At 45.4% G+C, this 27,876-nt stretch overlaps 1 protein-coding gene across 2 annotated transcripts in view; it reads left to right on the forward strand.

The window, feature by feature from the left end:
* Positions 1-27,876, forward strand: part of LOC126263114 (cytochrome P450 6k1-like) — a 277,469-nt gene that overhangs the window by 205,169 nt on the left and 44,424 nt on the right. For both annotated transcript variants that reach the window (XM_049960123.1, XM_049960124.1), the window contains one exon: positions 8,282-8,475. In XM_049960123.1, the coding sequence (XP_049816080.1) occupies positions 8,282-8,475 (194 nt within the window). The remainder of the gene's footprint in view (positions 1-8,281; positions 8,476-27,876) is intronic.

Genomic DNA, 27,876 nt, shown 5'->3' on the forward strand with positions numbered 1-27,876 from the left:
ACCAGCTGTGCAGCTGTGTCACTAAGTAAAGTCAGTTTTTCTCGTAATTCAGATTTCAGACAAATGTTATTCAGTATTAGTAGATAGGCCAGCATTACACTAAGCTGTGCCATTTACGAGCAGATTTATAGACAGTGTTATCCGGCGACACCATCACGAGGTAAGAATTCTTCAGTTTATTTCTCACGGACGGATTCAGATTGATTTCACAGGGCCATGGCGTAGCGCTGTTTACGTCAAAATTTATCAGTTTTTCATGAGTTAAGATTTATCAGTTTTCATACGTCAGAATTTCATTATCCAAATTTAATTATTTTAATTTTTTATTTTCTGTTCGAGAAGGTAACATATCAATATTTTAAATTTTTTTTATTAATACGGGAAGGTTAGAAAGTAAATCTCCGTTCTCAGTGCATTTCCGTAGAGCACCCTGCGTCTGTAACCGAGAACGGAACAATGGAGCTTCTATACAGCCTTCAGTCCGTCGACAGGGTCACTTTAACCTTAGACTGTGTGCCCGTTATCATACTGTGTGGTAAGACGGTTTGTCAGAACGGGACCTTGCCCGCCGCATTGGCGTACACCGTAACCACGTCATTCTTACAACCAATATGAGACACCGAACTTGAAGATCTGCTTCGTAGAAGCCCACAGTCAAAACAAAAAGTTGATGACCGCTATTATGGATCGTAGGTACCCCCATTCTTTAAAATACTACAATGCTAAAATAAACGGACGTTTCGGCCGAGTTGCAACGGTCTTCCTAATTAGCTGGGGAGCGGGTGCTTCAGTATATCGCAGTATATCGCTTTTGTAACGGTCTCACTGGACCCCCGATGTCACATACATTAGATTTTATTATCCGTAAAATAACATTTTTGAGTGTTGGGAGAGAGCAGGGGATATGGGGCATTGCACAGCTAGTTGGCAGTTGGTTGACCGCTACGAATCAACGATATCCTTTGTGGCCCTGTTTTCCTGCTGTCAGTAGCGAAGAACGACGCCAGTTGTGCAGACACTGTTTAGCAGTGTCCGGTGAAGCCGCTGCTCTGCTATCACACACGATCCATTGTAGTTTAGATACTGCTGGAAGCCAGGACGGCACGAGTTTGTAGCCGTTTCCCTGTGATGTTCTCAAGCTGCTTCAGGATTTCGATTGCCTCCCTTATTTGTCGTGTGCTCATGCACGGCTGTCTTGCCAGTATACGTACTTCTTGAAACTTGACTGCAAGTCAACAATAGCTATATTTCTCCTCAAGTGCAGATCTGTTGAATTGTTCTTACGGGCCGCGTGGTTTGAGGCACCATGTCGCGGACTGCGCGGCCCCTCCCGCCGGAGGTTCGAGTCCTCCCTCGGGCATGGGTGTGGGTGCTGTTCTTAGCATAAGTTAGTTTAAGTAGTGTGTAAGTCTGGGGACCGACGACCTCAGCAGTTTGGTCCCTTAGGAACTGAACTGAACATTTTTTGTCCCCACGGTATGTAGCGCTCAAACTCAGCTACGCGGCTACTAACATGTCCCCGGGTTCCCCGGTGTAGATTCCACGCACTCATACGGTGTCTAGTACACACCTGCGACTTTGACGACTTTTATTGCGTCCTTAAGAGAGTCTACCAAATCCTGCTTCCAGCTGCCAGTCCGGAAAAGAACTGGTTTGATACCTCCTTGTCGAAGCGCCTTGCCTACTCCATCACTGACGCCCTTAGCGCAGGCGGCAGCTGTTTAATTTTCTGTTTGTGGCTTGCTACGAAACTTAGTATTCTTATTGCTTTATTGTCGTACCCGTTGACTCGGTAGGTGTAATGCAACGCTTTCAATTATTATTTGATATTATTTTTATCACTGACGCGATGGGCTCGACCTATTAGCGTATGTAAGATGGGATACCTCCGAGCCGGAAGATGATGGGATTCGGAGTGTGGGTACTGGTTTACGTAGACAGGTTTCCGGTAGATCTAGTTGTAAGTAGGCTGTTTAGGGTTTTTTTATTGGTAACGCCACGTAGCGCTCTGTATCAAAATCACTGGCTGTGCTGTATGCAGTCTGTGGCTGGTTTGCATTGTTGCTTGCTATTGTAGTGTTGGGTAGCTGGATGTGAACAGCGCGTAGCGTTGCGCTGTTGGAGGTGAGCCGCCAGCAGTGGTGGATGTGGGGAGAGAGATGGCGGAATTTTGAGAGCGGACGATCTGGACGTGTGTCCATCAGAAAGAGGAAATTTGTAATATTGGATATCATGGACTGATACATATATTATGACTTTTGAACACTATTTTTGTTCTCTATCAAAATCTTTCATTTGCTAACTATGCATATCAGTAGTTAGTGCCTTCAGTAGTTAGAATCTTTTATTTAGCTGGTAGTAGTGGCGCACGCTGTATTGCGGTAGTCCGAGTAACGAAGATTTTTGTGAGGTAAGTGATTTGTGAAAGGTATAGGTTAATGTTAGCCAGGGCCATTTTTTTGTAGGGATTATTGAACGTCAGACTGCGTTGCGCTAAAAATATTGTGTGTCAGTTTAGTGTTGATCAGAATAAGTAAAGAGAGTAATGTCTGAATACGTTCAGTTTTGCTCAGCTGTTTGAAAAGCAAATAATGTAAGTGGTTTAGCAGCACAGTAATTTTCGAACGGGACGTTTCATAGTGTTCCAGTTTGTCGATGGGAGTGCTGTAGGCCTTCACGAGCAGGAACTTTCTTATTCTAGTGTGAAATGGATGTTCTTACGTATATTGTTGATGTGGTGACGGTACTCGTGACTCCAGAGAATACTCCTCCACAATCGTAAGCCGCCCTCGAAACAATCGTAGCGCAGCAGCTGTATGGGTTGGCAGTTCGAACCACATCGAGGTCCACCATGGGCCCCAGGTACTAGCCCCTGGGCGTCACATGCGTGGATAGCGACTCGTCGATGCCTCGTTAAACCAGAGCACTGAGCTACGGCAGACAATTCTCTTCAGTGCTCCGGGTCGCGTACAGTCTCCAGTTACGACCGAGTCTACAAGCTGCAGTGTTCGTCAAATGGTTCAAATGGCTCTGAGTACTATGGGACTTAACATCTATGGTCACCAGTCCCATAGAACTTAGAACTACTTAAACCTAACTAACCTAAGGACAGCACACAACACCCAGCCATCACGAGGCAGAGAAAATCCCTGACCCCGCCGGGAATCGAACCCGGGAACCCGGGCGTGGGAAGCGAGAACGCTACCGCACGACCACGAGATGCGGGCGCAGTGTTCGTCCGTCGTTTCCGAGACATAGGTTCTGTAGGCATCGTAGGCCAGCTCTGGCCTCTACGTAGACCTCACTCAGAGGTACAGTGAGTGGACTTCAGTATTTTACAGGACTTGTGAAGTTGAGTATTTCTTCATATCTAATAAATATCATTTTATTAGTAACTGATGGAATGTTTCTGCTTGACGATAACCTACGCCGTCCACCTGCATTCCAAACAATTGATATTCTGAAGGAACTTACGCAGCTCAGTTTCTCCATGCGCCGGCCGCGGTGGTCTCGCGGTTCTAGGCGCGCAGTCCGGAACCGTGCGACTGCTACGGTCGCAGGTTCGAATCCTGCCTCGGGCATGGATGTGTGTGATGTCCTTAGGTTAGTTAGGTTTAAGTAGTTCTAAGTTCTAGGGGACTTATGACCACAGCAGTTGAGTCCCATAGTGCTCAGAGCCATTTGAACCATTTTTTCTCCATGCGGCTAAATGAAAAGTGTGTCGCTCAAGTGTCGCACCCAATAATGTTCGTGGAATTACACGGGGATTAAGGCAGTTTTTTCAAATGCTTGCATAAATATGTCCTCTGTCGTCGGAGAGAGTGGTGATTCGATTGTCACTCCGTTAGTTTGTTCATTATGTAATATTTATCACACCAACTGAAATAGATGGACGATAAACATAACCGCACCAGGTCACCGATAACAAGAGGTATTCGTTCCTGAATGGAGCCGATAGTTGGAAAGTTGAAGAAAGAGAGATTTTATGTCAAAGCTGCCCAATACCTAGGTGACCCAATTTTCGCCAGATTGTAAGTAGGGGAGTCTATCCCTTAACGACATGTTTGAGGAGGAAGCTTTCCTTGTGGATCTTACATACTCCATAAATCCAAGGAGTTACCAGGATAGTAATTATGGGTAAGCAACCGTCTCCACTGGATCAATTTTGCCTCTAGGCGTCCAGTACTAACAACGGTGCTGACCCTTCATCACTATGGAGTGCTAAGAAGGTAGGCACCTGGAATGAAGCAGGGATGAATGGTGTCGGGATATTTTCACCGACAAGAACAAGATTTCTTTGAAGCCTTATGAGCGTAGTAGAAGAGTGTGGGGGACGGGATGGCGGGTGACAGTGTCTATCACTGGCGGGCAGTTCCATGACTGCTGTAGAAACATGGGGCAGTCAGGTTTTTGGCCGATATCCGTACGAATTTCATAAGTCTGTCATAGATGTCGAGGATAATTTCAGAATATGCAGTATCACGACTGGTTCCTTCAACGCAGTGAACAGCCCAACAGTCGGTGATGGGTTCGTCTTTAAAGACGGTAATGCACGGGTACACCGTCCACATTTCGTAAACCCCTTTCTCCAGGAGGCAGGAATCAGCTGAATGGAATGGCCTGCAGCATTGGATGACATGAATCCCAAGCAGCACCTTGAGCTCAGTTGAAACTTCCAATACGTCGTCACAAGAACCCTCCCCACACTTTGGATGACCTCTGGATGAGCGCCATTGAACAGTAGGACACACTAGAACGGCGTCGTCTCGACCGCCTTCAAGAGCATCCAGGTGTGTGATGGTGCATGGAATGGGGCAGTTTGGTATTGAAAGTTAGCTGATAGCAGATTTTGACCTCACAAATGTGTGAAATGGCTCACTTTCGAACAGGTTTAAAGCCTATCACATTTTGAACATTCAAACATGGTTGTTCAAGATATTTCCTGAACATGATTTGCTCTGAAATGTACACAAAATTTATCGAATCTAGCTTCTTGGAAGCGTAATTTGACTTGAATAACAGTATTCCGGATGCGCCAGAACTCTAGCAAGCGCAACAAAGGGGCCGTTACGAAATGATACTGAAAGATTTCAGATTTCGGGCACTCACTACAAATACTGCACAGCCAACTATCATCATGCATTAAAGCTTGCTTATAAATTTCGCTTCTGCAGAGCAAATGTCCTTGGCATTTGTAACCTATAATATGTGAAAAATCTAGTAACCTTTGAGCTGGTGTCGTGGAAAAAGTGAATTTCGGTGACGTTTTTGCAACTACATGTCTCGAAGAAACTGCAACATATGACCTTACGTGCAATGCTGTGAAAATTCGAAGAAAGATGTAACAAAACCGGTGCAACATGAAGTGCAGTGGCCCATGAAGGTCAAGCAATGTGAGTGAATGGGACGGATTTACACCATGGAATCATAAATGTGCATAAGAGCAGATTAGGGACGTGTGGTCGGAATCATAGACAAAGCCTAGTAGAAAAAGCAGTGTATTTACGAATGCCAGAAATAATGGAAAGCATTGTTAAAGAAAGTGATTCTACAGAGAGAATTGCCAGTCATGGGCGAATGTAATAAATACATCATATCCAACAGGTTCAACAAGACACCTTTCTATTGACGCCCACCATAATTCCAAAATATTGTTGTAAAGATCAAAATCGTGGTATTACGAGTAAGAGAAAGACATTTTAAGTCACTTATATCCACAGAGGCATGAACGAAAACCGGATACTGGCTTGCTAGAGCTCTGGTGAAAACGAATGGACCAAAAAAGTTCCTAAGTTCCCTCAATAAAACGTATAAAAATGCGACACCAGAAATTAGGTGGATTTTGCATAACCTTGAAGCATATGTAAATTAGAGCAACTTAAATGAAATGCGGGCTCGAGACAAATCACGACCTCACCTAATCCTGTGACACAGCTTGTAGAACGCGTCCACCTTGAAACACAGGAGACAAGCGTGTATTACCTTTATTCGACCACCAGAAATTCTCTAAAAAAAAAAAATGAATTTTGGCTGCTCGTGCCCTGGCTGTCTTTCACTGCCCAAAGATTCGCCAGCGATCAAGACATACCACGTGTTGCTTTGCAGATACAGGCCTCGCAAGCAGATGAATTCGGCAGCGACCGAAATTATCTGAGAAACAAGTGACTCATTTTTAGTGCGCGGGTGTGCGTAATATGAAGCCATACTATGCGAAAGGAGCCATGTTGCAAGACTGCCTTTATTTTGGTTATTGCTTTGTTTTTATTTGACAGTAAAGATATTTTTTAATTTTTTTGACATTTACTGTGTTTATTCTTTGGTTCCCTGCTCCCCCTGAGTCCGTGGCCACGCACAAGCGCAGATATACAGATGGCGGAAAGCTTTATTGTTTATGATGAATGATATAACGTTGTTTACAATTATCATTAATAAATATGGGATCAGTTTGCGGAATACTATGTGAGATATGACACCGAAAGGCAAAATTATCATTAGTAACATGTAAATACAGCGCTGAAGACGCGAAGTCATCACCAAAACAGTTATCAACGGGAGGGTATGGGGGATGTCTCATAAGCAACTGCATCGCGAAGCTCATAAGCATGTTACACGTTTTTTTAATGATCTGTTAATTCCAGCAATTCGTTGGAGTACTGACTCTCGCTCAGTATCGTAATACGAGTCGCAAAACAAGTGATATGCAGCGTCTTTGATCTAACCTTTTGCAGCGATAACGATAGTGAATAATATTACGGATCTCTTTTAAACAAGTAATCCGCAACACATCTTCTCTGAGCTCATTAAAACTGCTTCTTATACATTTTGTTCTGTCATTAGCGTGGTTAAGAAGGTTCGTATTAAATTTGTAGCAGTTACTTTCTCCACGAGTCTGTAATGCGGTGCTTTTTCATTCCGAAGACTCACGTCAGTACATCCAAAGAAATATCGTCGGTTGCGGTAAGTCCATAGACGTCGGCTACTCTTTTAGTAGCCGTTTCCTCTTAATACATCAAACTTAACAAATTTAATTTAATTGGCTGTCTAGGTTCAAATTGGAGCATGTGTACAGAGAACAGTTTCAACAAATATTTTAGTCAAATCAGCCTTTTGAATTTACTGCTGGTTACTTGCCAGTGAATAATTTACATTATCTATTGTTGCGCCTTTCTACACGTTAACTAAAAAAATATAATTTCACAAAACGTCACAATAACTCTCGATGCTTAACACATACTTTAATCGTAATACATTAATCGTGGTATTACGAGTAAGAGAAAGACATTTTAAGTCACTTATATCCACAGAGGTATGAACGAAAACCGGATACTGGCTTGCTAGAGCTCTGGTGAAAACGAATGGACCAAAAAAGTTCCTAAGTTCCCTCAATTCGGTTATTAATTTTCCGAGTGGTTTGACGGGTCACTACAGTTTTCTGTCTTGTCCCAGTCGCTTCATCTAAAAGTAGACCTGCACTCGATAGCCTTAATTACTTCTTCTCTGTATTACAACTGAATAGCATCTCGGTACTGCAGTTTCTCAGCAGGCAAACCAAACAGCAATACTGATGGTGTGTACAAATAAAATGTTTAACATTTACATAATAATAGTTGATTATTGGTCAATTGGCGTAGTTGATTTTACTGCTATTGCAGGTTGGCAATGAGCGTTCATGTAAGGGCCATCTGTGCTGACCACTTGCAACTTATGAAGTTCGATTTGCAACATGGGACGCTGTTGTTGGATGTGGCATTTTCTAGCGTCGGATAAAAGAAAAGTGTTAATAAAGTACATTCGTCTTTTAACTGTCACTAGCGGTTTTAAGCAGCTATACCATAGGAACTCTTGAAAAAAGAGGGTGCATTTTAGTAAGAGGTATTCTCTTCAGAAAGCTGAACTACCGCCTCTCAACTTCCACCTGAAACGTCATGTATGCACAACGGGAATAACGACATCTGTTTGCCAGTACATACGGCCAAGTGTTTTGTCCACTTCTGTTGTTGCCACTGAGCGACAGTCCAGTTGAAAACATGCTGCCAGTACTTACAGCCAGATGTTTTATCTACTTCTACTGTTACCACTGAACGACAGTCTAGTAGAAAACATCTAATGAAAGTGTGCACGTTACATCTAAAAGTACGTCCTTGCAGTACACAGGATTAAACACGAAAACTTTGCTACAAATAATATAGTATTCTCTGTCCTTCACAGTTTTGTCTAACCCTCACTAATTTTTGTCATAACGTTACTAACTTCGTTGTTTGCTTTCTACCCCCTATTTCAGGGCGTTTATAGGGAGGAAGGACGTTCTGAAGTATTTCGAGGATATGGTGAGGGATACAGTGAGCTACCGGGAGCGTAACAACGTGGAACGCAATGATTTCATGCACATGCTGATACAGCTCAAGAACAGAGGCTTCATGGACGACGAGAAGTCCGGCAGTGCAAAGGCCCAAGACGACGAAAACAGTAACTGGAGTAAGTAAACGGCAAACACCGCAACAACAATGATGAACGATGTCTTTTATTGTGTTATTTAATCCTAAATGCACTCTGAATTTCTTTCAGTAAATATGTATTATGAAAAAGAAAACGAGACAGACGGAACAAAGCAAGTAAAGTGTTCATTGTTTCAAAAGTAATCGCCATAGCTGTTAATACATGTATCGCACTGTGTGACAAGACGGTGTATCACGGAAAAATGTTTGTGTTCGCCTACGAAACCATGACTGTACAAAGGCGTGATCCTCTTCGTGCGAGGCAAATCGAGTGCCACGAGTGTCTTCCTTCAGGGCACAAAAAATATGGAAATCGCGTGGACAGAGATCGGGACTGTGTGGACGATGTGTACGGGCTTTCCAGCGAAACTTCTGCAGCATAGTCCAATAACCTCGGCAACATTTGGGCAAGCATTTTGTTCGCAGTTTGCTTCGGCTACGCTCCGGGAGTTGGTTCTGCCGAATACGTGCACGCTTGATTATACTCATGGTTCGTAGGCAACCGCACACATTTCTCTATGAATTCATTCACCATTTTGCCTTAAGAGGGATAAATATATTAAAAGTTATTGCGATTACTTTTGAAATAATAAGCAGTTTACTTTTTTCCATCTGTCTCGTCTTCCTTTGACTGCCTCTTATACTACTCGAACCATTCACACGCTTACATGACGCAACCATAGAAATACTCCTACATGTGTTGGCGTCTTGCCTGCAGTAGTGTGTGCACATTCAGTTCAACGTCCTAGAAGGAGATTCACAATGTTTTCTTAATTATTCGGTTATTAATTTTCCGAGTGGTTTGACGGGTCACTACAGTTTTCTCTCTTGTCCCAGTCGCTTCATCTAAAAGTAGACCTGCACTCGATAGCCTTAATTACTTCTTCTCTGTATTCTAATATGTTTCCCCTACTATCCATGGACTCTACGGTTTTCTCCAAACCATTAAAACTTTCCATTATGTCTTGACACAAGTTCTGTCATCCTATTACCTCTTCAATTTAACTTTTTTTACACATTTCGTTCCTCATCGGTTCTGTGGAGTACGTAATTTCTTATCGTATCAGTGTACTTAATTTACGACATCCTTTTGTAACACCAAATTTAAACCGCGTCGATTCTCTTCTTTCAGATTTTCCTATAGTACGTGATTAATTTTCATACATTGCTGTATTACAGATGTACAGGCTTAGATATTTTATTCTCGAGTTAGGGCCTATGTTTGATAGGAGTATTCAGTTTGTGGTGAGGATGCTCTCTTCACCTTTGGTAGTCCGTTTCTAATATGCTTGTTACATCTTCTGTCAAACATTATTTTGCTTCCAACTCAGCATAATTCCATCACATAGCTTACCACGAACTCCTCACTCTGATTCTCCTTAATTCTTTCATCTTTTCGTTTACTCTCAAACCGCAGTCTGGATTCAGTAGACTGACTATCCTATTCAGTTGGTCCTGTAATGTTTTCCCACTTACAGAGGGGACAACTGTGTCATCAGTAAATCTTATCGTTTACACTCCATTACCCCAAATTATAATCTCACCTCAGAAGCGCATCTTTTATTTTCCTTGTATCATCGACATTCATTATCTGATGAAAAGTATCAGGACTCCAATTATCGGATATTAATGTGACCTGTGTCCACCCTTCGTCTTTTCGAAGCTTGAACTCTGCTGGGGACGCATTCAATGAGGTATATGAATGTCTGTGTAGAATGGCGGACCATTCTCCTGAGGAGCCAAAACTGGAGAAAGTATTGACGTCGGATGCTGGGGTCTGGACTGAAGTCCACGTTTAACTCATCCAAAAAATGTTCCATTGGATTCAAGTCGGGACTCTGGACTGAGGAATCAATTTCAGGAATGTTACTGTCCCAAAACTATTGCCTCACAGATGCTGCTTTATGACAGGGTCCATCGTGCTGATGAAAACAAAGGGAGTCTCAGAATTGTGCCTCTACTGCACCTAATATAAGACTGTGTGAAATGTGTTCGTATCATGCGTTTTTGTACAACTGTCCTCCGCAGTGTTCGAAGGTTGCCATCTATCAGTACTTGAGGTATGTCTGGTCTTTGTTCAGCTATGGTTCTTTCTTCGCATTTCCACTTGACGATCATATCAACAACAAACGACTCGGGCAGCTTTAAAATGATTGAAATGTCCCTGATGCATTTCTCAGTCAGGTGACACGCCGTTACTAGTCGACCTTCAAGGTCATTGAGCTTCTCTACTAACAACACAGTACTCCCCGTCTCCTTTAGTACAGGCGATTTCGCCTCTCTTGACATCTGGTGATCATTATCGTATTACATAGGTGTTTCCCGATATTTTTGAGCTGTTGTACACGTAGAACAGTAGAAAAGAAAGAGAGAGTTTCTACGTGACGCCCATTGTAAACGGAGCAATTGTTTCTTGCGCTTCCATTCATATTTTCCACTTTTGTAGTTATGGATAGTGAACATTACAAGTCTTTCTCCGTAGTGTTTCTAATTATAAAAAGCGGGTGGAAGTTTGTGGGAGTTGCAAAGAAATTGTCAGGAAGACTAAGATCACGAGTGAAGTTTAAGAAAGGAGGGAGTACTAGAGATGGAGCAGTATTTATGTTGGATAGGGGTAGCAAAGGAGACTGGATGTAACTTCAAAAACAAAATGTTACGGTATTTGCACGAAGCGATTTACAAATACTGCGAAAGACTGCAACAAAATGGCAGGTCGATTATTTTTGTCTTGTCCTTTGGCGTGAGTCTCTGTTAATTACTAAGTGAAACAGTTCGAAATGAATTCACAGCCGACAGCGCAAAACGTAGTATTTAGCTAAGTCATCACAAGCGGTGAAAACACAAACAAAATACCTGATCACAGAACAGCGAAAAAGATACTAGACTACTTTAAGAACTAGCTAGCAAACAGAATTCAGTAGGAGTCCTTGCTGGGGAGGCGACTGGCGTTACTCAGGGAAGTGTCATAGCATCGTGACTGTTCCGATACACGAGTAGATGACCTGCAGATAGCGATCGTATCTCTCTGAGGAGGTCTGCAGAAGACGCGGTTGTAGATATGGAAGCCAAGTAGATTTTTAGGAACTGCAGAAAACTTGTTACAAGGCCAGGCGGCTTATTCTGGACATAGACAGTAGGAATGTAATTTCCTGGCAGATTAAAACTGTGTGCCGGTCCGAGACTCGAACTCGGGACCTTTGCCTTTCGCGGGCAAGTGCTCTAACATCTGAGCTACCCAAGCATGGCTCACGAGCCGTCTTCACAGCTTCAATTCTGCCACTACCGCGTCTCCTACCTTCCAAACTTCACAGAAGCTCTTCAGCGAACCTTGCAGCGCACACTCCGCTGTAGAGTGTTAATCTCATTCTGGAAATATCCCCCAGGCTGTGGCTAAGCCATGTCTCCGCAATATCCTTTCTTCCATGAGAGCTAGTTCCGCAAGGTTCGCTGAAGAGCTCCTGTGAAGTTTGGAAAGTAGGAGACGAGATACTGGCGGAAGTAAAGCTGTGAGGTTTGGTCGTGAGTCGTGCTTGGGTAGCTCAGATGGTAGAGCACTTGCCCGCGAAAGGCAAAGGTTCCGAGTTTGAGTCTCAGTCCGGCATACAGTTTTAATCTGCCAGAAAGTTTCATGTCAATGCACACTCCGCTGCAGAGTGAAAATCTCATTCTGGAATGGTAATGTAATATACGTACGAGGGTAATCCCAAAAGTAAGGTCTCCTATTTTTTATAAGTACGTAGCCCTGTTTATTTGTACAATGGTTTACATCAGTTTACAGCTTGGAGATTTAGCTATTTTTCGACATAATCACCATTTCTGTCGATGCATTTTTGTAGACGCTGTGGCAGTTTTTGTATTCCCATGTCATACAGCTCACCGCCATGATGTTCTGAAAGTTATGAACCTCTTCTTTCATCTCGTCGTCGGAGCTAAATCGCTTTCCGGCCAAATGTTCTTTTAACCTAGGGAACAGGTGTTAGTCACTGGGCGCCAAGTCAGGATTATAGGGTGGGTGGGTGATTATGTTCCACTGAAACTGTTGCAAGAGAGAAACGGTTTGCCGAGCGGAGAGAAACGGTTTGCCGAGCGATGTGTGGGCGAGCGTTGTCATGGAGAATGCGTACACCCTTGCTCAACATTCCTCTTCTCCGGTCCTGAATTGCCCGTTTGAGTTTTTTCAGAGTCTCTCAGTACCTGTCAGCGTTAATTGTGGTCCCAGTGGGCATAAAGTCGACCAACAATACCCATTTCCTATCCCAAAAAACGGTTGTCATGACTTTACCGACTGTGTTTGTTTGAATTTCCGCGGCTTTGGTGAAGAACGATTCCGTCACATTTTTAACATCCATGCATGACTCACCATACACTTACGTAAAAAAAAAAAAAAAATGGTTCAAATGGCTCTGAGCACTATGGGACTTAACATCTGAGGTCACCAGTGCCCTAGAACTTAAGAGTACTTAAACCTAACTAACCCAAGGACATCACACACGTCCATGCCCGAGGCAGGATTCGAACCTGCGACCGTAGCGGTAGCGCGGTTCCGGACTGAAGCGCCTAGAACCGCTCGGTCACAGCTGCCGGCTGACATATTTGCAGTAGGTTAAATTACTCCTACTCTCCACGTCGTGCCACGGACTCCACGAAATGACGAAAGCACCAGGGACACCTGCTGATGCATCACCGCGTAACCGCCACCTGTAACCTGGCAGCTGGGTCCCAGGCTGGCAGCTCTCACTCGATTTGGTGCGAGATGGGCTCGACGGAGACTGTGTGACGTAGGAGTCACACAAAGCAACCTCATTTGCATGGAGTACTGCTGAAACCATTATAACACTATTCGGCAGCTCTGAGTTGAGCTGGTGGGATGTCAAAGGTGGCTTACGAGACACGTTGAGAGTTAGCTACTAGCACGCTACATGGATCATAATTGCGATGACTCGCTGTGCTGCTGAACGAGTATGTTTCTAAAATTGTAGAAAAATACGGTTACGTGTTAACCACTTGCCAATGGCCTTGCCACAGTGGTAACACCGGTTCCCGTCAGCCCACCGAAGTTAAGCGCTGTCGGATGGGTGACCATCCGGTCTGTCCAGCGCTGTTGGCAAGCGGGGTGCACTCAGCCCTGTGAGGCAAACTGAGGAGCTACTTGCTTAAGAAGTAGCAGCTCCTGTCACGAAAACTGACATCGGCCGCGAGAGCGGTGTGCTGACCACATTCCCCTCCATATCCGCATCCAGTGATGCCTGTGGGCTGAGGATGTTACGGCGGCCGGTCGGTACCTTTGGGCCTTCATGGCCTGTCCGGACGAAGTTTAGTTTTAGTTGACAATTTATTTGCTTGTCTTAAGGTACTGTTTTTAGTACAGCGATATGTACTTTGCAGTTGATGCTGTAGTTTGACTTTTAGTAAGGCCATCGGTAAATCAAAATCAATTGAGAAATAATGTAGACAAGACATCTATATGGTGCAAAACGTGGCAGTTGACTCTGAACCATAAAAAGTGCGCGGCCATCTACATGATCACTAAAAGGTATCTGTTAAATTTAGGTTGCACGGTAAATCACACAAATCTAAAGGCTCCAATTCAACTAAATAACTACGAACAACTTTAACAGAAACGATCGCGTCGAAGATATTGTGGGAAAGGCGAACCAAAGACTGGGAATTATTCGCAGAACACTTAGAAGATGCAACAGACATACTAGAGAGACCGCCTACACTGCGTCGGTCCATCCTATTCTGGAGTACTACTGCGCGGTATGGTATCAGTACGAGATAGCATTAGCCGAGGACGGCGGATGAGTTCAAACGATGACAGCTCTTTTTTTTGTGGGGTTTAAGGGCGCTCAACTACTGAGGTCATTAGCGCCCAGTCACTGTTGTTAGAGCACATGGAATCTAGTAAAACTCAAGGGGAGGGGGGGACACCAGAAATACCTGTCAAGGATGCAGATAAAATAAGTAAAAAGGTTAGATGTCTTTGGACAAGCCAGTCAAAGTTATAAAACGCAGAACACGAGCAGCTGCTCGAGCGTCGTCAGCTAAAATATCCGGTAAAGTAGATGGCAGGGACAGGACAACACGAGATTGACTAAAGCGGGGACACGACAATAAAACATGGCGCACTGTTAATGCCTGACCACAAGTGCTATGCGGGGCTGGGTCACCGGAGAGCAGGTAGCGGTGGCTAAACCGGCAATGCCCAATCCGCAACCTGGTCAGAAGGACCTCCTCTCACCGAGATGGTCGGGAGGAGGTTGTCCAAGCAGTTGGGAGCGGTTTTACTGCCCGGAGCTTGTTTCCTTGGAGGGATGACCAAGCATCCCACCACAACGACACAAGCCTCTTACAGACAACCCCACGAACGTCAGATGACGGGACACAATGGGAGGCTGGCCGAGGCAGGAGAACTGCAGCCTTGGCTGCAGCATCCGCAGCCTCATTCCCAGGCACTCCTACATGTCCGGGAACCCACAGAAAGCTGACAGGAGAACCATTATCAGCGAAAGAATGGAGGGACTGCTGTATCCGTTGAATCAAGGGATGGACCGGATAGGGAGATCCAAGGCTCTGAAGAGCACTGAGTGAGTCAGAGCAGAGTACATACGATGAATGGCGGTGGCGGCGGGCATACTGAACGGCCTGATGGAGAGCAAAAAGCTCGGCCGTAAAGCTGGAACATTGGTCGAGGAGCCGGTATTTAAAGGTGGCGGCCCCGACGACAAAGGCACAGCCGACACCATCGTCAGTTTTGGAGCCATCGGTGTAAATAAAGGTGTGACCGGCAAGTCGAGCACAAAGTTCAACAAACCGTGAGCAATACACTGCAGCCGGAGTACCCTCCTTCGGGAGTGAGCTGAGGTCGAGATAAATATGAACCGGAGCCTGGAGCCAAGGTGGTGTCGGGCTCTCACCCTCTCTGAAGGTGGTAGGGAGGGCAAAATCCAATTGTCGAAGCAGGCGACGGAAGCGGACTCCGGGGGGCAGCAGGGCAGACACATACAACCCGTACTGACGGTCGAGAGAATCGGCGAAGAAGGACTGGTAAGAGGGGTGGTCGGGCATAGACAACAGCCGGCAGGCATACCGACACAGCAGTACGTCGCGCCGGTAGGTCAATGGTAATTCGGCAGCTTCAGCATAAAGACTCTCGACAGGGCTAGTGTAGAAGGCTCCGGTCGCAAGACGTAACCACCGATGGTGGATGGAGTTGAGACGGCGTAAGAGGGATGGCCGAGCAGACGAGTAGACGAAGCTCCCATAATCCAGCTTCGATCGGACTATGGACCGATACAAGCGAAGCAAGACAGTGCGATCCGCTCCCCAAGATGAACCACTAAGAACTCTGAGGACATTAAGGGAACGTGTACAACGGGCTGCCAAATAAGATACATGTGGAGACCAACACAGTTTCCTGTCCAACGTGAGCCCTAGAAACTTAGTTGTTTCCACGAATGGGAGAACAACGGGACCGAGATGTAAGGATGGCGGAAGGAACGCTTTATATCGCCAAAAGTTGATACAAACCGTCTTCTCTTCAGAGAACCGGAAGCCATTTGCCACACTCCATGAGTATAGGCTGTCTAGACAACGCTGAAGGCAGCGCTCCAGGAGGCATGTTCTCTGGGCACTGCAGTAGATCGCGAAGTCATCGACAAAGAGAGAGCCAGAGACATTAGGTGGAATGCAATCCATAATTGGATTGATCGCGATGGCAAAAAGGGCTACGCTCAAGACGGAGCCCTGAGGCACTCCGTTCTCCTGGAGGAAGACGTCGGACAATACGGAACCCGCACGTACCCTAAACTTTCGATCCGTTAAAAAGGAATCAATAAGAAGGGGCAGGCGACCGCGTAGGCCCCACCTGTGCATAGTGCGGAGGATACCTCCTCTCCAACAGGTATCATAAGCCTTCTCCAAATCGAAGAACACGGCTACCGTTTGGCGCCTTCGCAAAAAGTTGTTCATGATGAATGTCGACAAGGTCACAAGGTGGTCAACAGCGGAGCGGCGGCGACGAAAGCCGCATTGGACATTGGTAAGTAGCCGTCGAGATTCAAGAATCCAAACTAACCAAGCATGAGCCATGTGCTCCATCACCTTACAGACACAGCTTGTAAGAGAAATGGGGCGGTAACTAGAAGGAAGGTGTCTATCCTTCCCGGGTTTGGGTATAGGAACAACGACGGCGTCACGCCAACGCATGGGGACCTGACCTTCGGTCCAGACGCGATTGTAGGTACGAAGAAGGAAGCTTTTGCCCGCCGGAGAAAGGTGTGCCAGCAGCTGAACGTGAATGGCATCTGGCCCCGGAGCAGAGGACCGGGACAGTGCAAGCGCACGTTCGAGTTCCCGCATAGTAAAGGGGGCATTATAAGTTTCCAGATTCAGCGAGTGGAAGGAAGGTCGCCGAGCCTCTTCCGCCTCTTTCCTGGGAAGGAAGGCAGGGTGGTAATGGGCGGAGCTTGGAACCTCCGCGATAAACCGGCCGAAGGCGTTGGAGACAGCCACAGGATCAACGAGGACCTCATTACCTGAGGTCAGGCCAGGTACCGAGGAGTGGGCCTTAATGCTCGACAGCCGGCGCAGGCCACCCCATACGACAGAAGAGGGAGTAAAACTGTTAAAGGAGCTGGTGAGAGAGGCCCAACAAGCTTTTTTGCTGTCTTTGATGACTCTACGGCATTGCGCTCGGAGTCGTTTGTATCCAATACAATTCGCCAACGTAGGATGGCGGCGAAAGGTGCGTAAAGCACGTCGTCGAGCACGGATAGCGTCTCTACAAGCCTCGTTCCACCAGGGGACGGAAACGCGACGTGAAGAAGAGGTAGTACGAGGAATGGAACGTTCGGCAGCATTGACGATAACAGCCATGAGGTATTCGACCTGACTGTCACAACTGAGAAAATCGTGGTTCGGAAAGGTCGCCAGGGAGGAGTAAAGTCCCCAGTCAGCTTTCGGTATGTTCCAGCTCGAAGGATGTGGGGATGGGGTGTAGTGCAGGAGACGAACGACACAGGGGAAGTGGTCGCTCGAATAGGTGTCAGAAAGGACATACCACTCGAACCGACGGGCAAGAGTGGTAGAACAGATCGAGAGGTCCAAGTGGGAGTAGGTATGAGTAGAGCCAGAGAGGAAAGTCGAGACGCCAGTATTGAGGCAGACAAGATTGAGATGGTTGAAGACATCCGCCAAGAGTGAGCCTCTTTGACAGGATGCAGGAGAGCCCCAAAGGGGATGATGGGCATTGAAGTCGCCAAACAATAAAAACTGCGGGTGAAGCTGAACGATCAGGTGCATCATGTCAGCCCGACTAACAGCAGATGACGATGGAGTGTAGATGGTACAAACTGAAAACGTAAAAGCAGAAAGAGTAATACGGACAGCTATTGCTTGGAGTGGGGTGGTCAATGGGATGGGATGGTAATAGACATCGTCCCGAACGAGCAACATGACCCCACCATGAGCTGGGATACCGTCCACAGGGGTGAGGTCATACCGCTCCGAGGTATAGTGGGTAAAGGCAATACGGTCAGTCGGGCGCAACTTGGTTTCCTGGAGACCAAGGACGAGCGGACAGTGCAGGCGGAGGAGCAGTTGTAATTCCTCCCGATTAGATCGAATACCTCTTATGTTCCAATGTAACAAGGCCATCGCTAGTCAAAAAAGAGGGGGAACGAGATGGGGGAAGAGCTGGTCACCTCGACGGCCGCGGAGGGCCAGGTTTCGAGGGAACAACGCTACAACCGGCGGGAGGCGGATCCTGTTCCATCGAGTCGTCGCCAGCTGCGGCCGCTGTCCCTGGTTGTGTAGGAGGGGCAGCATCATTTGCCGACGAGAGGTCAGCTGAGCGCCTGGCAGCAGAGCGTACTGGCGAAACTGAGGACGGCTGGGAGCAGCGACTCACGGATGGAGCGTCAGACGAAACGCGCCGGGGTGGAGAGGGGGATAGAGACTTCTTCTTGGAGGCCTTCTTGGAAGTCCGAGGAGGCACAGGGATGGTGGGCTGGACCCGAAGAAGGTCCTCACGCGCGGGGTCCGTTTTGGAACGCCGGACCTCGGAAGCTGAGGTCCGGAACGTTTCCCCGATGGACGCCTGAGAAGAGGATCGCTTCTCAGCCGGCGGGGGGGGGGAGGAGGAGGAGGAGTAAGGGTGGCCCCTGGGGCAGAGGGGGCAGGGGCCACGGGGGAGGAGGATTTGGAAGGGAGGGATTTGGGAGGCGGAGGCAGAGACCCCGGATGGGGGGAGGAGGTAGAGGGGGGACAGGATAGGGGTGAGGATACCGTGGAAGGAGTGGACACAACTGAGGCAAACGAAGTGGTCAACGGCACGGGATGGAGGCGGTCATACTTCTTCCTGGCCTCAGAATAAGAGAGCCGATCCAAAGTTTTGAGTTCTTGTATCTTCTTCTCCTTCTGATATGCGGGGCAGTCTGAGGATCTAGGCGAGTGGATGCCAGGACAATTAATGCACCGAGGTGGTGGGGTGCATGTATGTTCCTCACGAAGAGGACGTCCACAATCGCCACAAAGGGGCTCAGCCTCACACCGTGACGACATGTGCCCAAAGCGCAAACACCGAAAACAGCGCATAGGAGGTGGGACGTAAGGTCGCACGTCGCACCGGTAGCACATCACCTTTACCTTCTCCGGGAGAACGTCCCCCTCGAAGGCGAGGATAAAGGCCCCGGTGTCGATGCGATGGTCTTTGGGGCCGCGCTGGACACGCCGGATGAAATGCACGCCTCGGCGCTCTAGGTTGGCCCTGAGCTCCTCATCAGATTGCAGCAGGAGGTCCCGATGAAAAATAACCCCCTGCGTCCTATTTAGCGCCAGATGCGGGACAATGGACACTGGGATGTCCCCTAGGCGGTCGCACGCCTGGAGCGCCGCCGACTGTGTGGCGGAGGTGGTCTTTATAAGAACGGACCCCGAACGCATCTTACTGAGAGCCTCGGTTTCCCCGAAGATGTCCTCAATGTGCTGAACAAAGAACATGGGCTTGGAGGTGGCGAACGTCCCCCCATCGATTCGAGAACAGACCAAATAGTGGGGGAAGTACTTCGCCCCAAGCCGGCGGGCCTGTCCCTCCTCCAAGGGAGTGGCCAAGGGGGAAAGGGCAGGAGAACTAGAACTAGAAACAGTACCTTTCCTTTTGAAAGACTCGGCCGCAGAGCGACCTGATACGTGTTGACGTTTCATCTGCGAAACGTCCGCCCCGATACCACCCACTCCGACCAGGGGCTCTCCCCATGGGCGCCACCCAGCCTCAGCAAGGGCCACATGGCAGGATGACCGTTTCCGGGAGTCCTGATGCCCCAAGGAGACGGGCATCTACTCCTTGGCCGACGTGGGGAGGGTGCAGCTCAGGTATCGGCAGTACGATCCCTGTGTTGTCAGGGGGCTACAACCTAGAGGGTACATGACGACCCCACCACAACGGGCTGGCTACCGTGCTGGATTTCTGGTGCCATGGAAAGTCCATCATGATCGTAGGTGCAGATGGGGACGCACTATGGGCGTAACTTGTACAACCCATCAGGCTTTTAGGCCCAATTTGAGGAATAGTGGGTATGGTTACAACGCCGGCACAATGCTGAGTGCCAAGGTCTTAGTGCACTGAGGACCAGTGGTACACCACGTAAGGCGTCCTTCCCCAAAAGGCTCGTACTTCTGTAGAATTTTGAAAAATGGAGGTCAAACCCCAAGGGGGACCATCACATGGAAGGCCGAAACGGTTGAAACTCCTTTTAGTCGCCTCTTACGACAGGCAGGAATACCTCAGGCCTATTCTTACCCCGGACCCGCAGGGGGGGATGACAGCTCGTTTTGGAGCCGTTAAGTAGTGGAGAGAATGTCATGGATATGTTAAGCGAGTTGGAGCGAGGTCTCCCCACGAAATTTCGATCACTAATTTTATCCTCGGAATACCAAAATATTTCATTGACTTCCACCTACATACGGAGAAAAGATCATCGCAATAAAATAAGAGAAATCAGTGCTCGCACGGAGAGATTTAGATGTTCATTTTTTTTTTCACGAATCTCATGTAGTTTCTTGCAAATTCTGTGAGTTGGGCATGTTTGAGAGTTTACGGTGGGATGTATCAGGCATTGAGTTTTTGGATTTTGCGTTGTGCTCGTAACTGTGGTGCAGAAGCTTTCAAAGCAATGCAGTCATGTACAGATTTTCCAGTTAAAAGGAAGTCACGTAGTGCGATTTCACTTAATTTCGATTTCATTATTGTTGTCGAAGAAATCAATGATTTTGCCGATATTTCACCGATCATCACCACAAAAATGGAATTCTCTTTGTTTGCTTATACTATTAAAACATATTGTCGCTTGGTTTTTGTTAGTGTTTTAAGTACTGTATGATCATTGTGTTACGGTTATTTTCTTTAGTAGCAAAATTGTTTACTTTGTGGCCTATGGCACTGTGGTTATTTTGGCTTAGTTTAGCTGTGTAGCTACAGTAAGGCCTGTAAGGCTATTTTCTCTCAGGTTTGGGCTGATGTTATGTTGCAGTTCTTTATTTAGCAAGTTTGCCTATTTCTTACTGAAAGACGAAAGTTGTTTCCTGGGTCGATACACCGCAAGTTTGGTATATTAAATTATTCCTCTGAACTTATCCCACACTGTTGTGATATGCTGTAAACAGTTATCGTTTACAACCTGTCTGTTATTCGGATATTGAATTGGATTGTCATGTTTACTTAGCTGTTTGATATTTGTGTTAATGTGTTAACATTGTGTATGAGGCACACTTCGTATCACCAGATTGCAATGTGGGTGAAACACAAAGGTAAAATAAAAATTGCGATCAAGGCTCTATATTTGATAAGTGCTCATACTGTTTGCTGATCTAAGCAAATTCTTATCCTATGTGGTAATTATACGGAGTGTTTCCGGCCATCATTCTTCATGCATAGCATCCTAGAATGGAACAGTATGGCTGGAAAACGACCCTGATACACCACAAAATCTGAGGCCACATAACGCACACTAGATTTAGTTGTATAAATACAGATGTAGAGGTCGTACACACAATTTTTTCGTTCCATTACATTGTTAGTTTCCAAATAAACTATCTCCATATGTACGTCATCAAGCAATAGTATAACTGATCATGATATCAGTGTGAAGACTATGACATACCAGTTGTCCAATTTGTCATTTATGTAATCTAAAATTACAACATATTTCAGTAAGATGTGATTCCATTACAAATACAATAAATAAGGAACACACTAATCATTACTTCACCTTATTTTACGTATAACATACATGTAACGTAAATCTGTCTGCAAAGTATTATACCATTAGGCACAGACGAGAACGAGCAAGCAGCAAAAGTACACTGTCAAACACGTGACTGTCCATTATGGGTATGGTATAAATGCCGTAATTACTGGTGGCGCTTAATACTCTCACAGAGCCCTAGTTTTAGTGACTGCCGAAAGTCAGCTGCCAGTCATCTGCCAAAGATTGTAATATGTTGTGTCGTGGGTTCCCAGCTGAGTAGCAATGTTAAAGTACCGCGACATTTCGGCGACTGTCATACTCACCAACATTTGGCGAAGCGTCTAAACATGCTCATGCTATGATACACTACTGGCCATTAAAATTGCTACACCAAGACGAAATGCAGATGATAAACGGGTATTCATTGGACAAATATATTATACTATAACTGACATGTAATTACATTTTCACGCAATTTGGGTGCATAGATCCTGAGAAATCAGTACCCAGAACAACCACCTCTGATACGCCTGGGCATTGAGTCAAACAGAGCTTGGATGGCGTGTACAGGTACAGCTGCCCATGCAGCTTCAACACGATACCATAGTTCATCAAGAGTAGTGATTGGCGTATTGTGACGACCCAGTTGCTCGGCCACCATTGACCAGACGTTTTCAATTGGTGAGAGATCTGGGGAATGTGCTGGCCAGGGCAGCAATCGAACATTTTCTGTATCCAGGAAGGCCCGTACATGACCTGCAACATGCGGTCGTGCATTATCCTGCTGAAATGTTGGGTTTCACAGGGTAGAGCCACGGGTCGTAACACATCTGAAATGTAACGTCGACTGTTCAAAGTGCCGTCAATGCGAACAAGAGGTGACCCAGACGTGTAACCAATGGCACCCCATACCATCACGCCGGGTGATACGCCAGTATGGCGATGACGAATATACGCTTCCAATGTGCGTTCACAGCGAGGTCGCCAAACACGGATGCGACCATCATTATGCTGTAAACAGAACATGGATTCATTCGAAAAAGTGACGTTTTCCCATTCATGCACTCAGGTTCGTCGTTGAGTAAACTATCGCAGGCGCTCCTGTCTGTGATGCAGCTTCAAGGGTAACCGCAGCCATGGTCTCCGAGGTGATAGTCCATGCTGCTGCAAACGTCGTCGAACTATTCCTGCAGTTGGTTGTTGTCTTGCAAAAGTCCCCATCTGTCGACTCAACGATCGAGACGTGGCTGCACGGTCCGTTGCAGCCATGCGGATAAGATGCCTGTCATCTCGACTGCTAGTGATACGAGGCCGTTGGGATCCAGCACGGCGTTCCGTATTACCCTCCTGAAGCTACCGATTCCATTTTCTGCTAACAGTAACTGGATCTCTACCAGCGCGAGCAGCAATGTCGCGATATGATAAACCGCAATCGCGATAGGCTACAATCCGACCTTTATCAAAGTCGTAAACGTGATGGTACGCATTTCTGTCCTTACACGAGGTATTACAACAATGTTTCACCAGGCATCGCCGGTCAACTGCTGATTGTGTATGAGAAATCAGTTGGAAACTTTCCTCATGTCAGCACGTTGTAGGTGTCGCCACCGGCGCCAACCTTGTGTGAATGCCCTGAAAAGCTAATCATTTGCATATCACAGCATCTTCTTCCTCTCGGTTAAATTTCGCGTCTGTAGCACGTCATCTTCGTGGTGTAGCAATTTTAATGGCCAGTAGTGTATTTACAGAATGATCCGATCACAAATTGCGCAGACTTACCCTTGCTAAAGAGGCATATACCCACATGTATCACAGTAGTTTATGGAAGTTATATTGCATTTAGTGAAAGAATTATGATTGCTGTTACACGTGTAAGTAGGCTGTTTAGGTTTTTTTATTGATAACGCCACCTCTGTATGAAAATCACTGGCTGTGCTGTGTGCAGTCTGTGGCTGCTTTGCATTGTTGTAATACTCGCCATTGTAGTGTTAGGCAGCTGGCTGTGAACAGCGCGTAGCGTTGCGCAGTTGGAGGTGAGCCGCCAGCAGTGGTGGATGTGGGGAGAGAGATGGCGGAGTTTTGAAATTTGTCATGAACTGCTATATTTATATATGATGATATCAAGGTAAATACATTGTTTATTCTCTATTAATATTTTTCATTTGCTAACTATTCCTATCAGTAGTTAGTGCCTTCCATAGTTTGAATCTTTTATTTAGCTGGCAGTAGTGGCGCTTGCTGTATTGCAGTAGTGGGAGTAACCAAGATTTTTGTGAGGTAAGTGATTTGTGAAAAGTACAGGTTAATGTTAGTCAGGGCCATTCTCTTGTAGAGATTATTTAAAGTCAGATTGCGTTGCGCTAAAAAAATACTGTGTGTCAGTTTAAGCACAGTCTTGTATAAATTTTTCTAAGGGGACATTTCATATGGCGACCCTGCCAGGATACCTCACTGGAATCTTCTGATTTTTTCTTGTAGTTTGTGTAATTAGTGTAGCTTTTGTTTATTGCTAGCGCGTAATTTTAGAGAAAATCTCCTTTGTAGTTGTAGTTTTTCATTGTTGTACAATAAAACAGTTGTGGTATGCATGTAGATTTGCACCAAGTATTTCGCAGCTGCAATTAACTAGATATTATTTTCAGTGTTATGTTAATGTGTTCTCTTATTTTTGCTCTTGAAATTGTGTTTTTCTGTGTTGTCGTGTGAAATACTGTGACAATAATGACGTGTGAAAAACGTAACACTAGGCTCCAAAGCAAACTGAGAAATAATAGTGACGACGAGCGTAGTTTGCCAGCACCACTGTGTAATGAATTAACAGACGTTCAAAGTAGTAATTTGGTAATTGTGCATAGGGAAATGGAGCGGGTTGCAAACAATGGTGTAGACAGCGAAACAATTAGAGAACAGGAAAGCATTATCGATCGATCGGTCGGCAATAGCTCGCCTCAGGAATCCGAAATGACAGGACACAATTTTGCAAATACTGTAGATTCAGGTTTTGCGTCCTCACCGTTTTCTCAAATAAGTCAAGACACAATTTCTGCTAGTCAAAATGTGAATGTTGCCGGTGCAAATGCACTGCCGAAAAGCATAGAGGAACAGATTCCAGACACTCATTCATTATTATTGCAATTAATGCAACAAATGAAACAAAATCAGAGACAAACACAGCAACAGCTAGACACAGTGGAACAAAATCTTAAAAAGTTAGACACAATGGAACTAAATCAGAGACAAACACAGCAACAGCTTCAAAAGTTAGACTCATTGGAGCAAACTCTTGAACAAACACGTGAGGATTTAACTACTGAGTTACATCACATTGAATCGAAATGTCAAAAAGTCTGTAATGACGTAAAAACACAAATTTGTGAGCATTTTCAACCTATTTTTTCGCGGCATGAAAATGCATTACAGAATCACGAAGCAGCTATAAAAGAACTGCAAACCATTGTTCATGAAAATCATGAGACCTTGTCGGCTAAAATTGACTCAGTTGCATTTACCGATTCGGTTACGCAACTTGCAAAAACTCAAGAAAATTTAAAGGACACAGTAGATACTCTGAAACTTGGTTCAGAAAAATACACTGAGGAAATAAGTACACTATCAGAGAAAGTAGCCGAACTTTCGGATCAGTTCACTAATTTATCTACGAAGGTAGATGAAAATCTGAATGACACAAAACCGGTAGTCTTTAATGACACAGAAGAGAGCGAACAAATTAGGAAACTGAAACAAAATCTGAATCAACACCAAAGAGAAATCCGGGAAGTACAAGATCAGCTGACAGAGGTAATACAAGAATTACGTATTTCAGAGGACACTCGCGCCCCAATACAGGAAGAGAGACATAGAAATACGGAACAGCCACAAAATAATAACACAGCGCATTTCGGAAATTATGAAAGAAATTGGCAAGGTGCACCGAATTTTGAAATGGAACCGCCGAAACGACGTAACAATGACCGATATGCGACTCGCCGACATGATGACTTTGACTATAAGCTGTTCATTACTACACGTAAATTCAAAACGTTTAAAAATTCTGCCAACGACATTCATCCACAAGCGTGGCTCCATCAATTCTCTCATTGTTTTCCTCCCAACTGGTCATTAGAACACAGATTAGAATTTATGTGTGGCTATTTAGAGAATGAACCAGCTGTAAGAATGCGTTCGGTCATTCACGATTGTCATAGTGAAGGAGAATTTTACCATGCCTTCCTCTCAGCATATTGGTCTCAAGCCACACAAGACCGAGTAAAACATAGCATCATAATGATGAAACATTTCGAACAATATGAATTCTCCAGTCTTGTGAAATATTTTGAAGACATGTTGCACAAGAATCAGTACCTGTCAAACCCATACAGCCCCTCAGAACTCATCCGCATTTGCTTAATCAAACTGCCTGAACATTTGCGACACATTATTTTGGCAGGACGTTGCAAAGACGACATTGAAGCATTTCAAGGACTCTTACAAGAACTGGAAATTGACACTGACAATCGCGGAACCCACGAGCACAACAATTACAGATCACATCCGTCGCAATTCCGCGATGAAAGAAATAATAACTGGACGCGACAAGGCTATTCTCACAACACAAATCGTGACCGAAACAGACACCACCCGTATAACAACCGTTGGCAGAGTAGTAATAATTACAGGGAAAGATCACCTCTCCGCGGTAATGACTATCACAGAGACAATCAGAGAAACAGACAATATGGGAACGAAAACAATTATTATTACGAGGGACAGAATAACTTTAGACGCAACGGTCCAGCGCGCAGTCACGATTCAGGGAGAAATTCTCCACCACTTAACCGACAAGAAAGAAACCACAGAAACTACCGACATGACGACAGACGATGTGATCGTAACGACAGACCTGAATTGCATCAGAACTGGCGGGATTTAAACAGGGCAGGGCCGTCTCGTCATGGTGAATTTGTAGAAGTTAGGTCTCCAAACCCCAATAATGACGCGCGCCAGCAAAGAAACAGACAATGACTCGCACAGCAGGCAGCCGCGTGCGCCCGCTGGCTCCGAGAAAAATAACACAGACGCTAACCTTGAGAAAAATTCCAGTATTCTTTACCGACGTATACCACTTGATAATTGCGTTAAAGTTGAAACTCTGCGTACTAGGAAGAGCAAGGTTTACACCACATTTCACATGTAACACCGTTTATTGAGAGATAATGTGCTTTTTTAACTTGAGATTTTAATGCAACATTTTGGTTTACTTGAAAATACATTCTGGGTTTAAAGTACTTTCTGTGAGATACCAGATGACACAGTGGTTAGTTTATGTGACAGCTACACGATTTTATCACGACGCTACTAATGAGAGACAATTTACAATGTTGCTTTTGCGGTGTATCTGTTTTATATCTGCACAGTTTTCTGAATTCTTCAGGAAAGAAAAACATGTTTTAGTAGTAACTTTTGTGGTATGGCAACAATGAGACAGCCTTTTTCGTGGCACAACAATACGTTACAGTACAGTACTTTCTTCATCACAACAATAAGCGTAATAACTAAGATATCTATACGCAAAGCATTTCACTTTTGTTTAGCATGAGGTAAGTACATTGACTTCTGCAGAACTTAGCTTTCGGAGGACGATAACTACGACACTTCCACAGAGATTATGTTGCGACAAGACGCACAGTTTAGCGCTACAGTACACGCATTTGAGTGATTAATCTTATACTTAAAACACTTACTTTTAAAGATTTTTTAATTACAAAGAAGGTTTTCCGTGATACATTTCATTCCATTGCTGTAATCTGTAACACCTGAGGGTATAATTACATTAATCCTCAGGGGGGTACACGCTTACTTTGTGTACCATGTGTTTGGCACGCACAAGGAGCCCTAGCTAATATGGTATTTGCTTATACAACTTTACACATCGGTACCATATTTCTCTAACACAGAATTACACAGCTATCTGATTATTTACCTGAGAGAGACAAACATTTATTTTACTACATCAGTGACAGATGTTTACGTAATTACACAGTTGGATAACTTCACACTTATGAAACTGTATTTTGTCTGTACTTTGTAAACTGTTCATATTTTTTCGGAACCATTGTGATACTATGAGAGCTTTG

This window comes from Schistocerca nitens, chromosome 6 (assembly GCF_023898315.1).
Source record: "Schistocerca nitens isolate TAMUIC-IGC-003100 chromosome 6, iqSchNite1.1, whole genome shotgun sequence".
Classification (NCBI taxonomy): Eukaryota; Metazoa; Arthropoda; class Insecta; order Orthoptera; family Acrididae; genus Schistocerca; species Schistocerca nitens.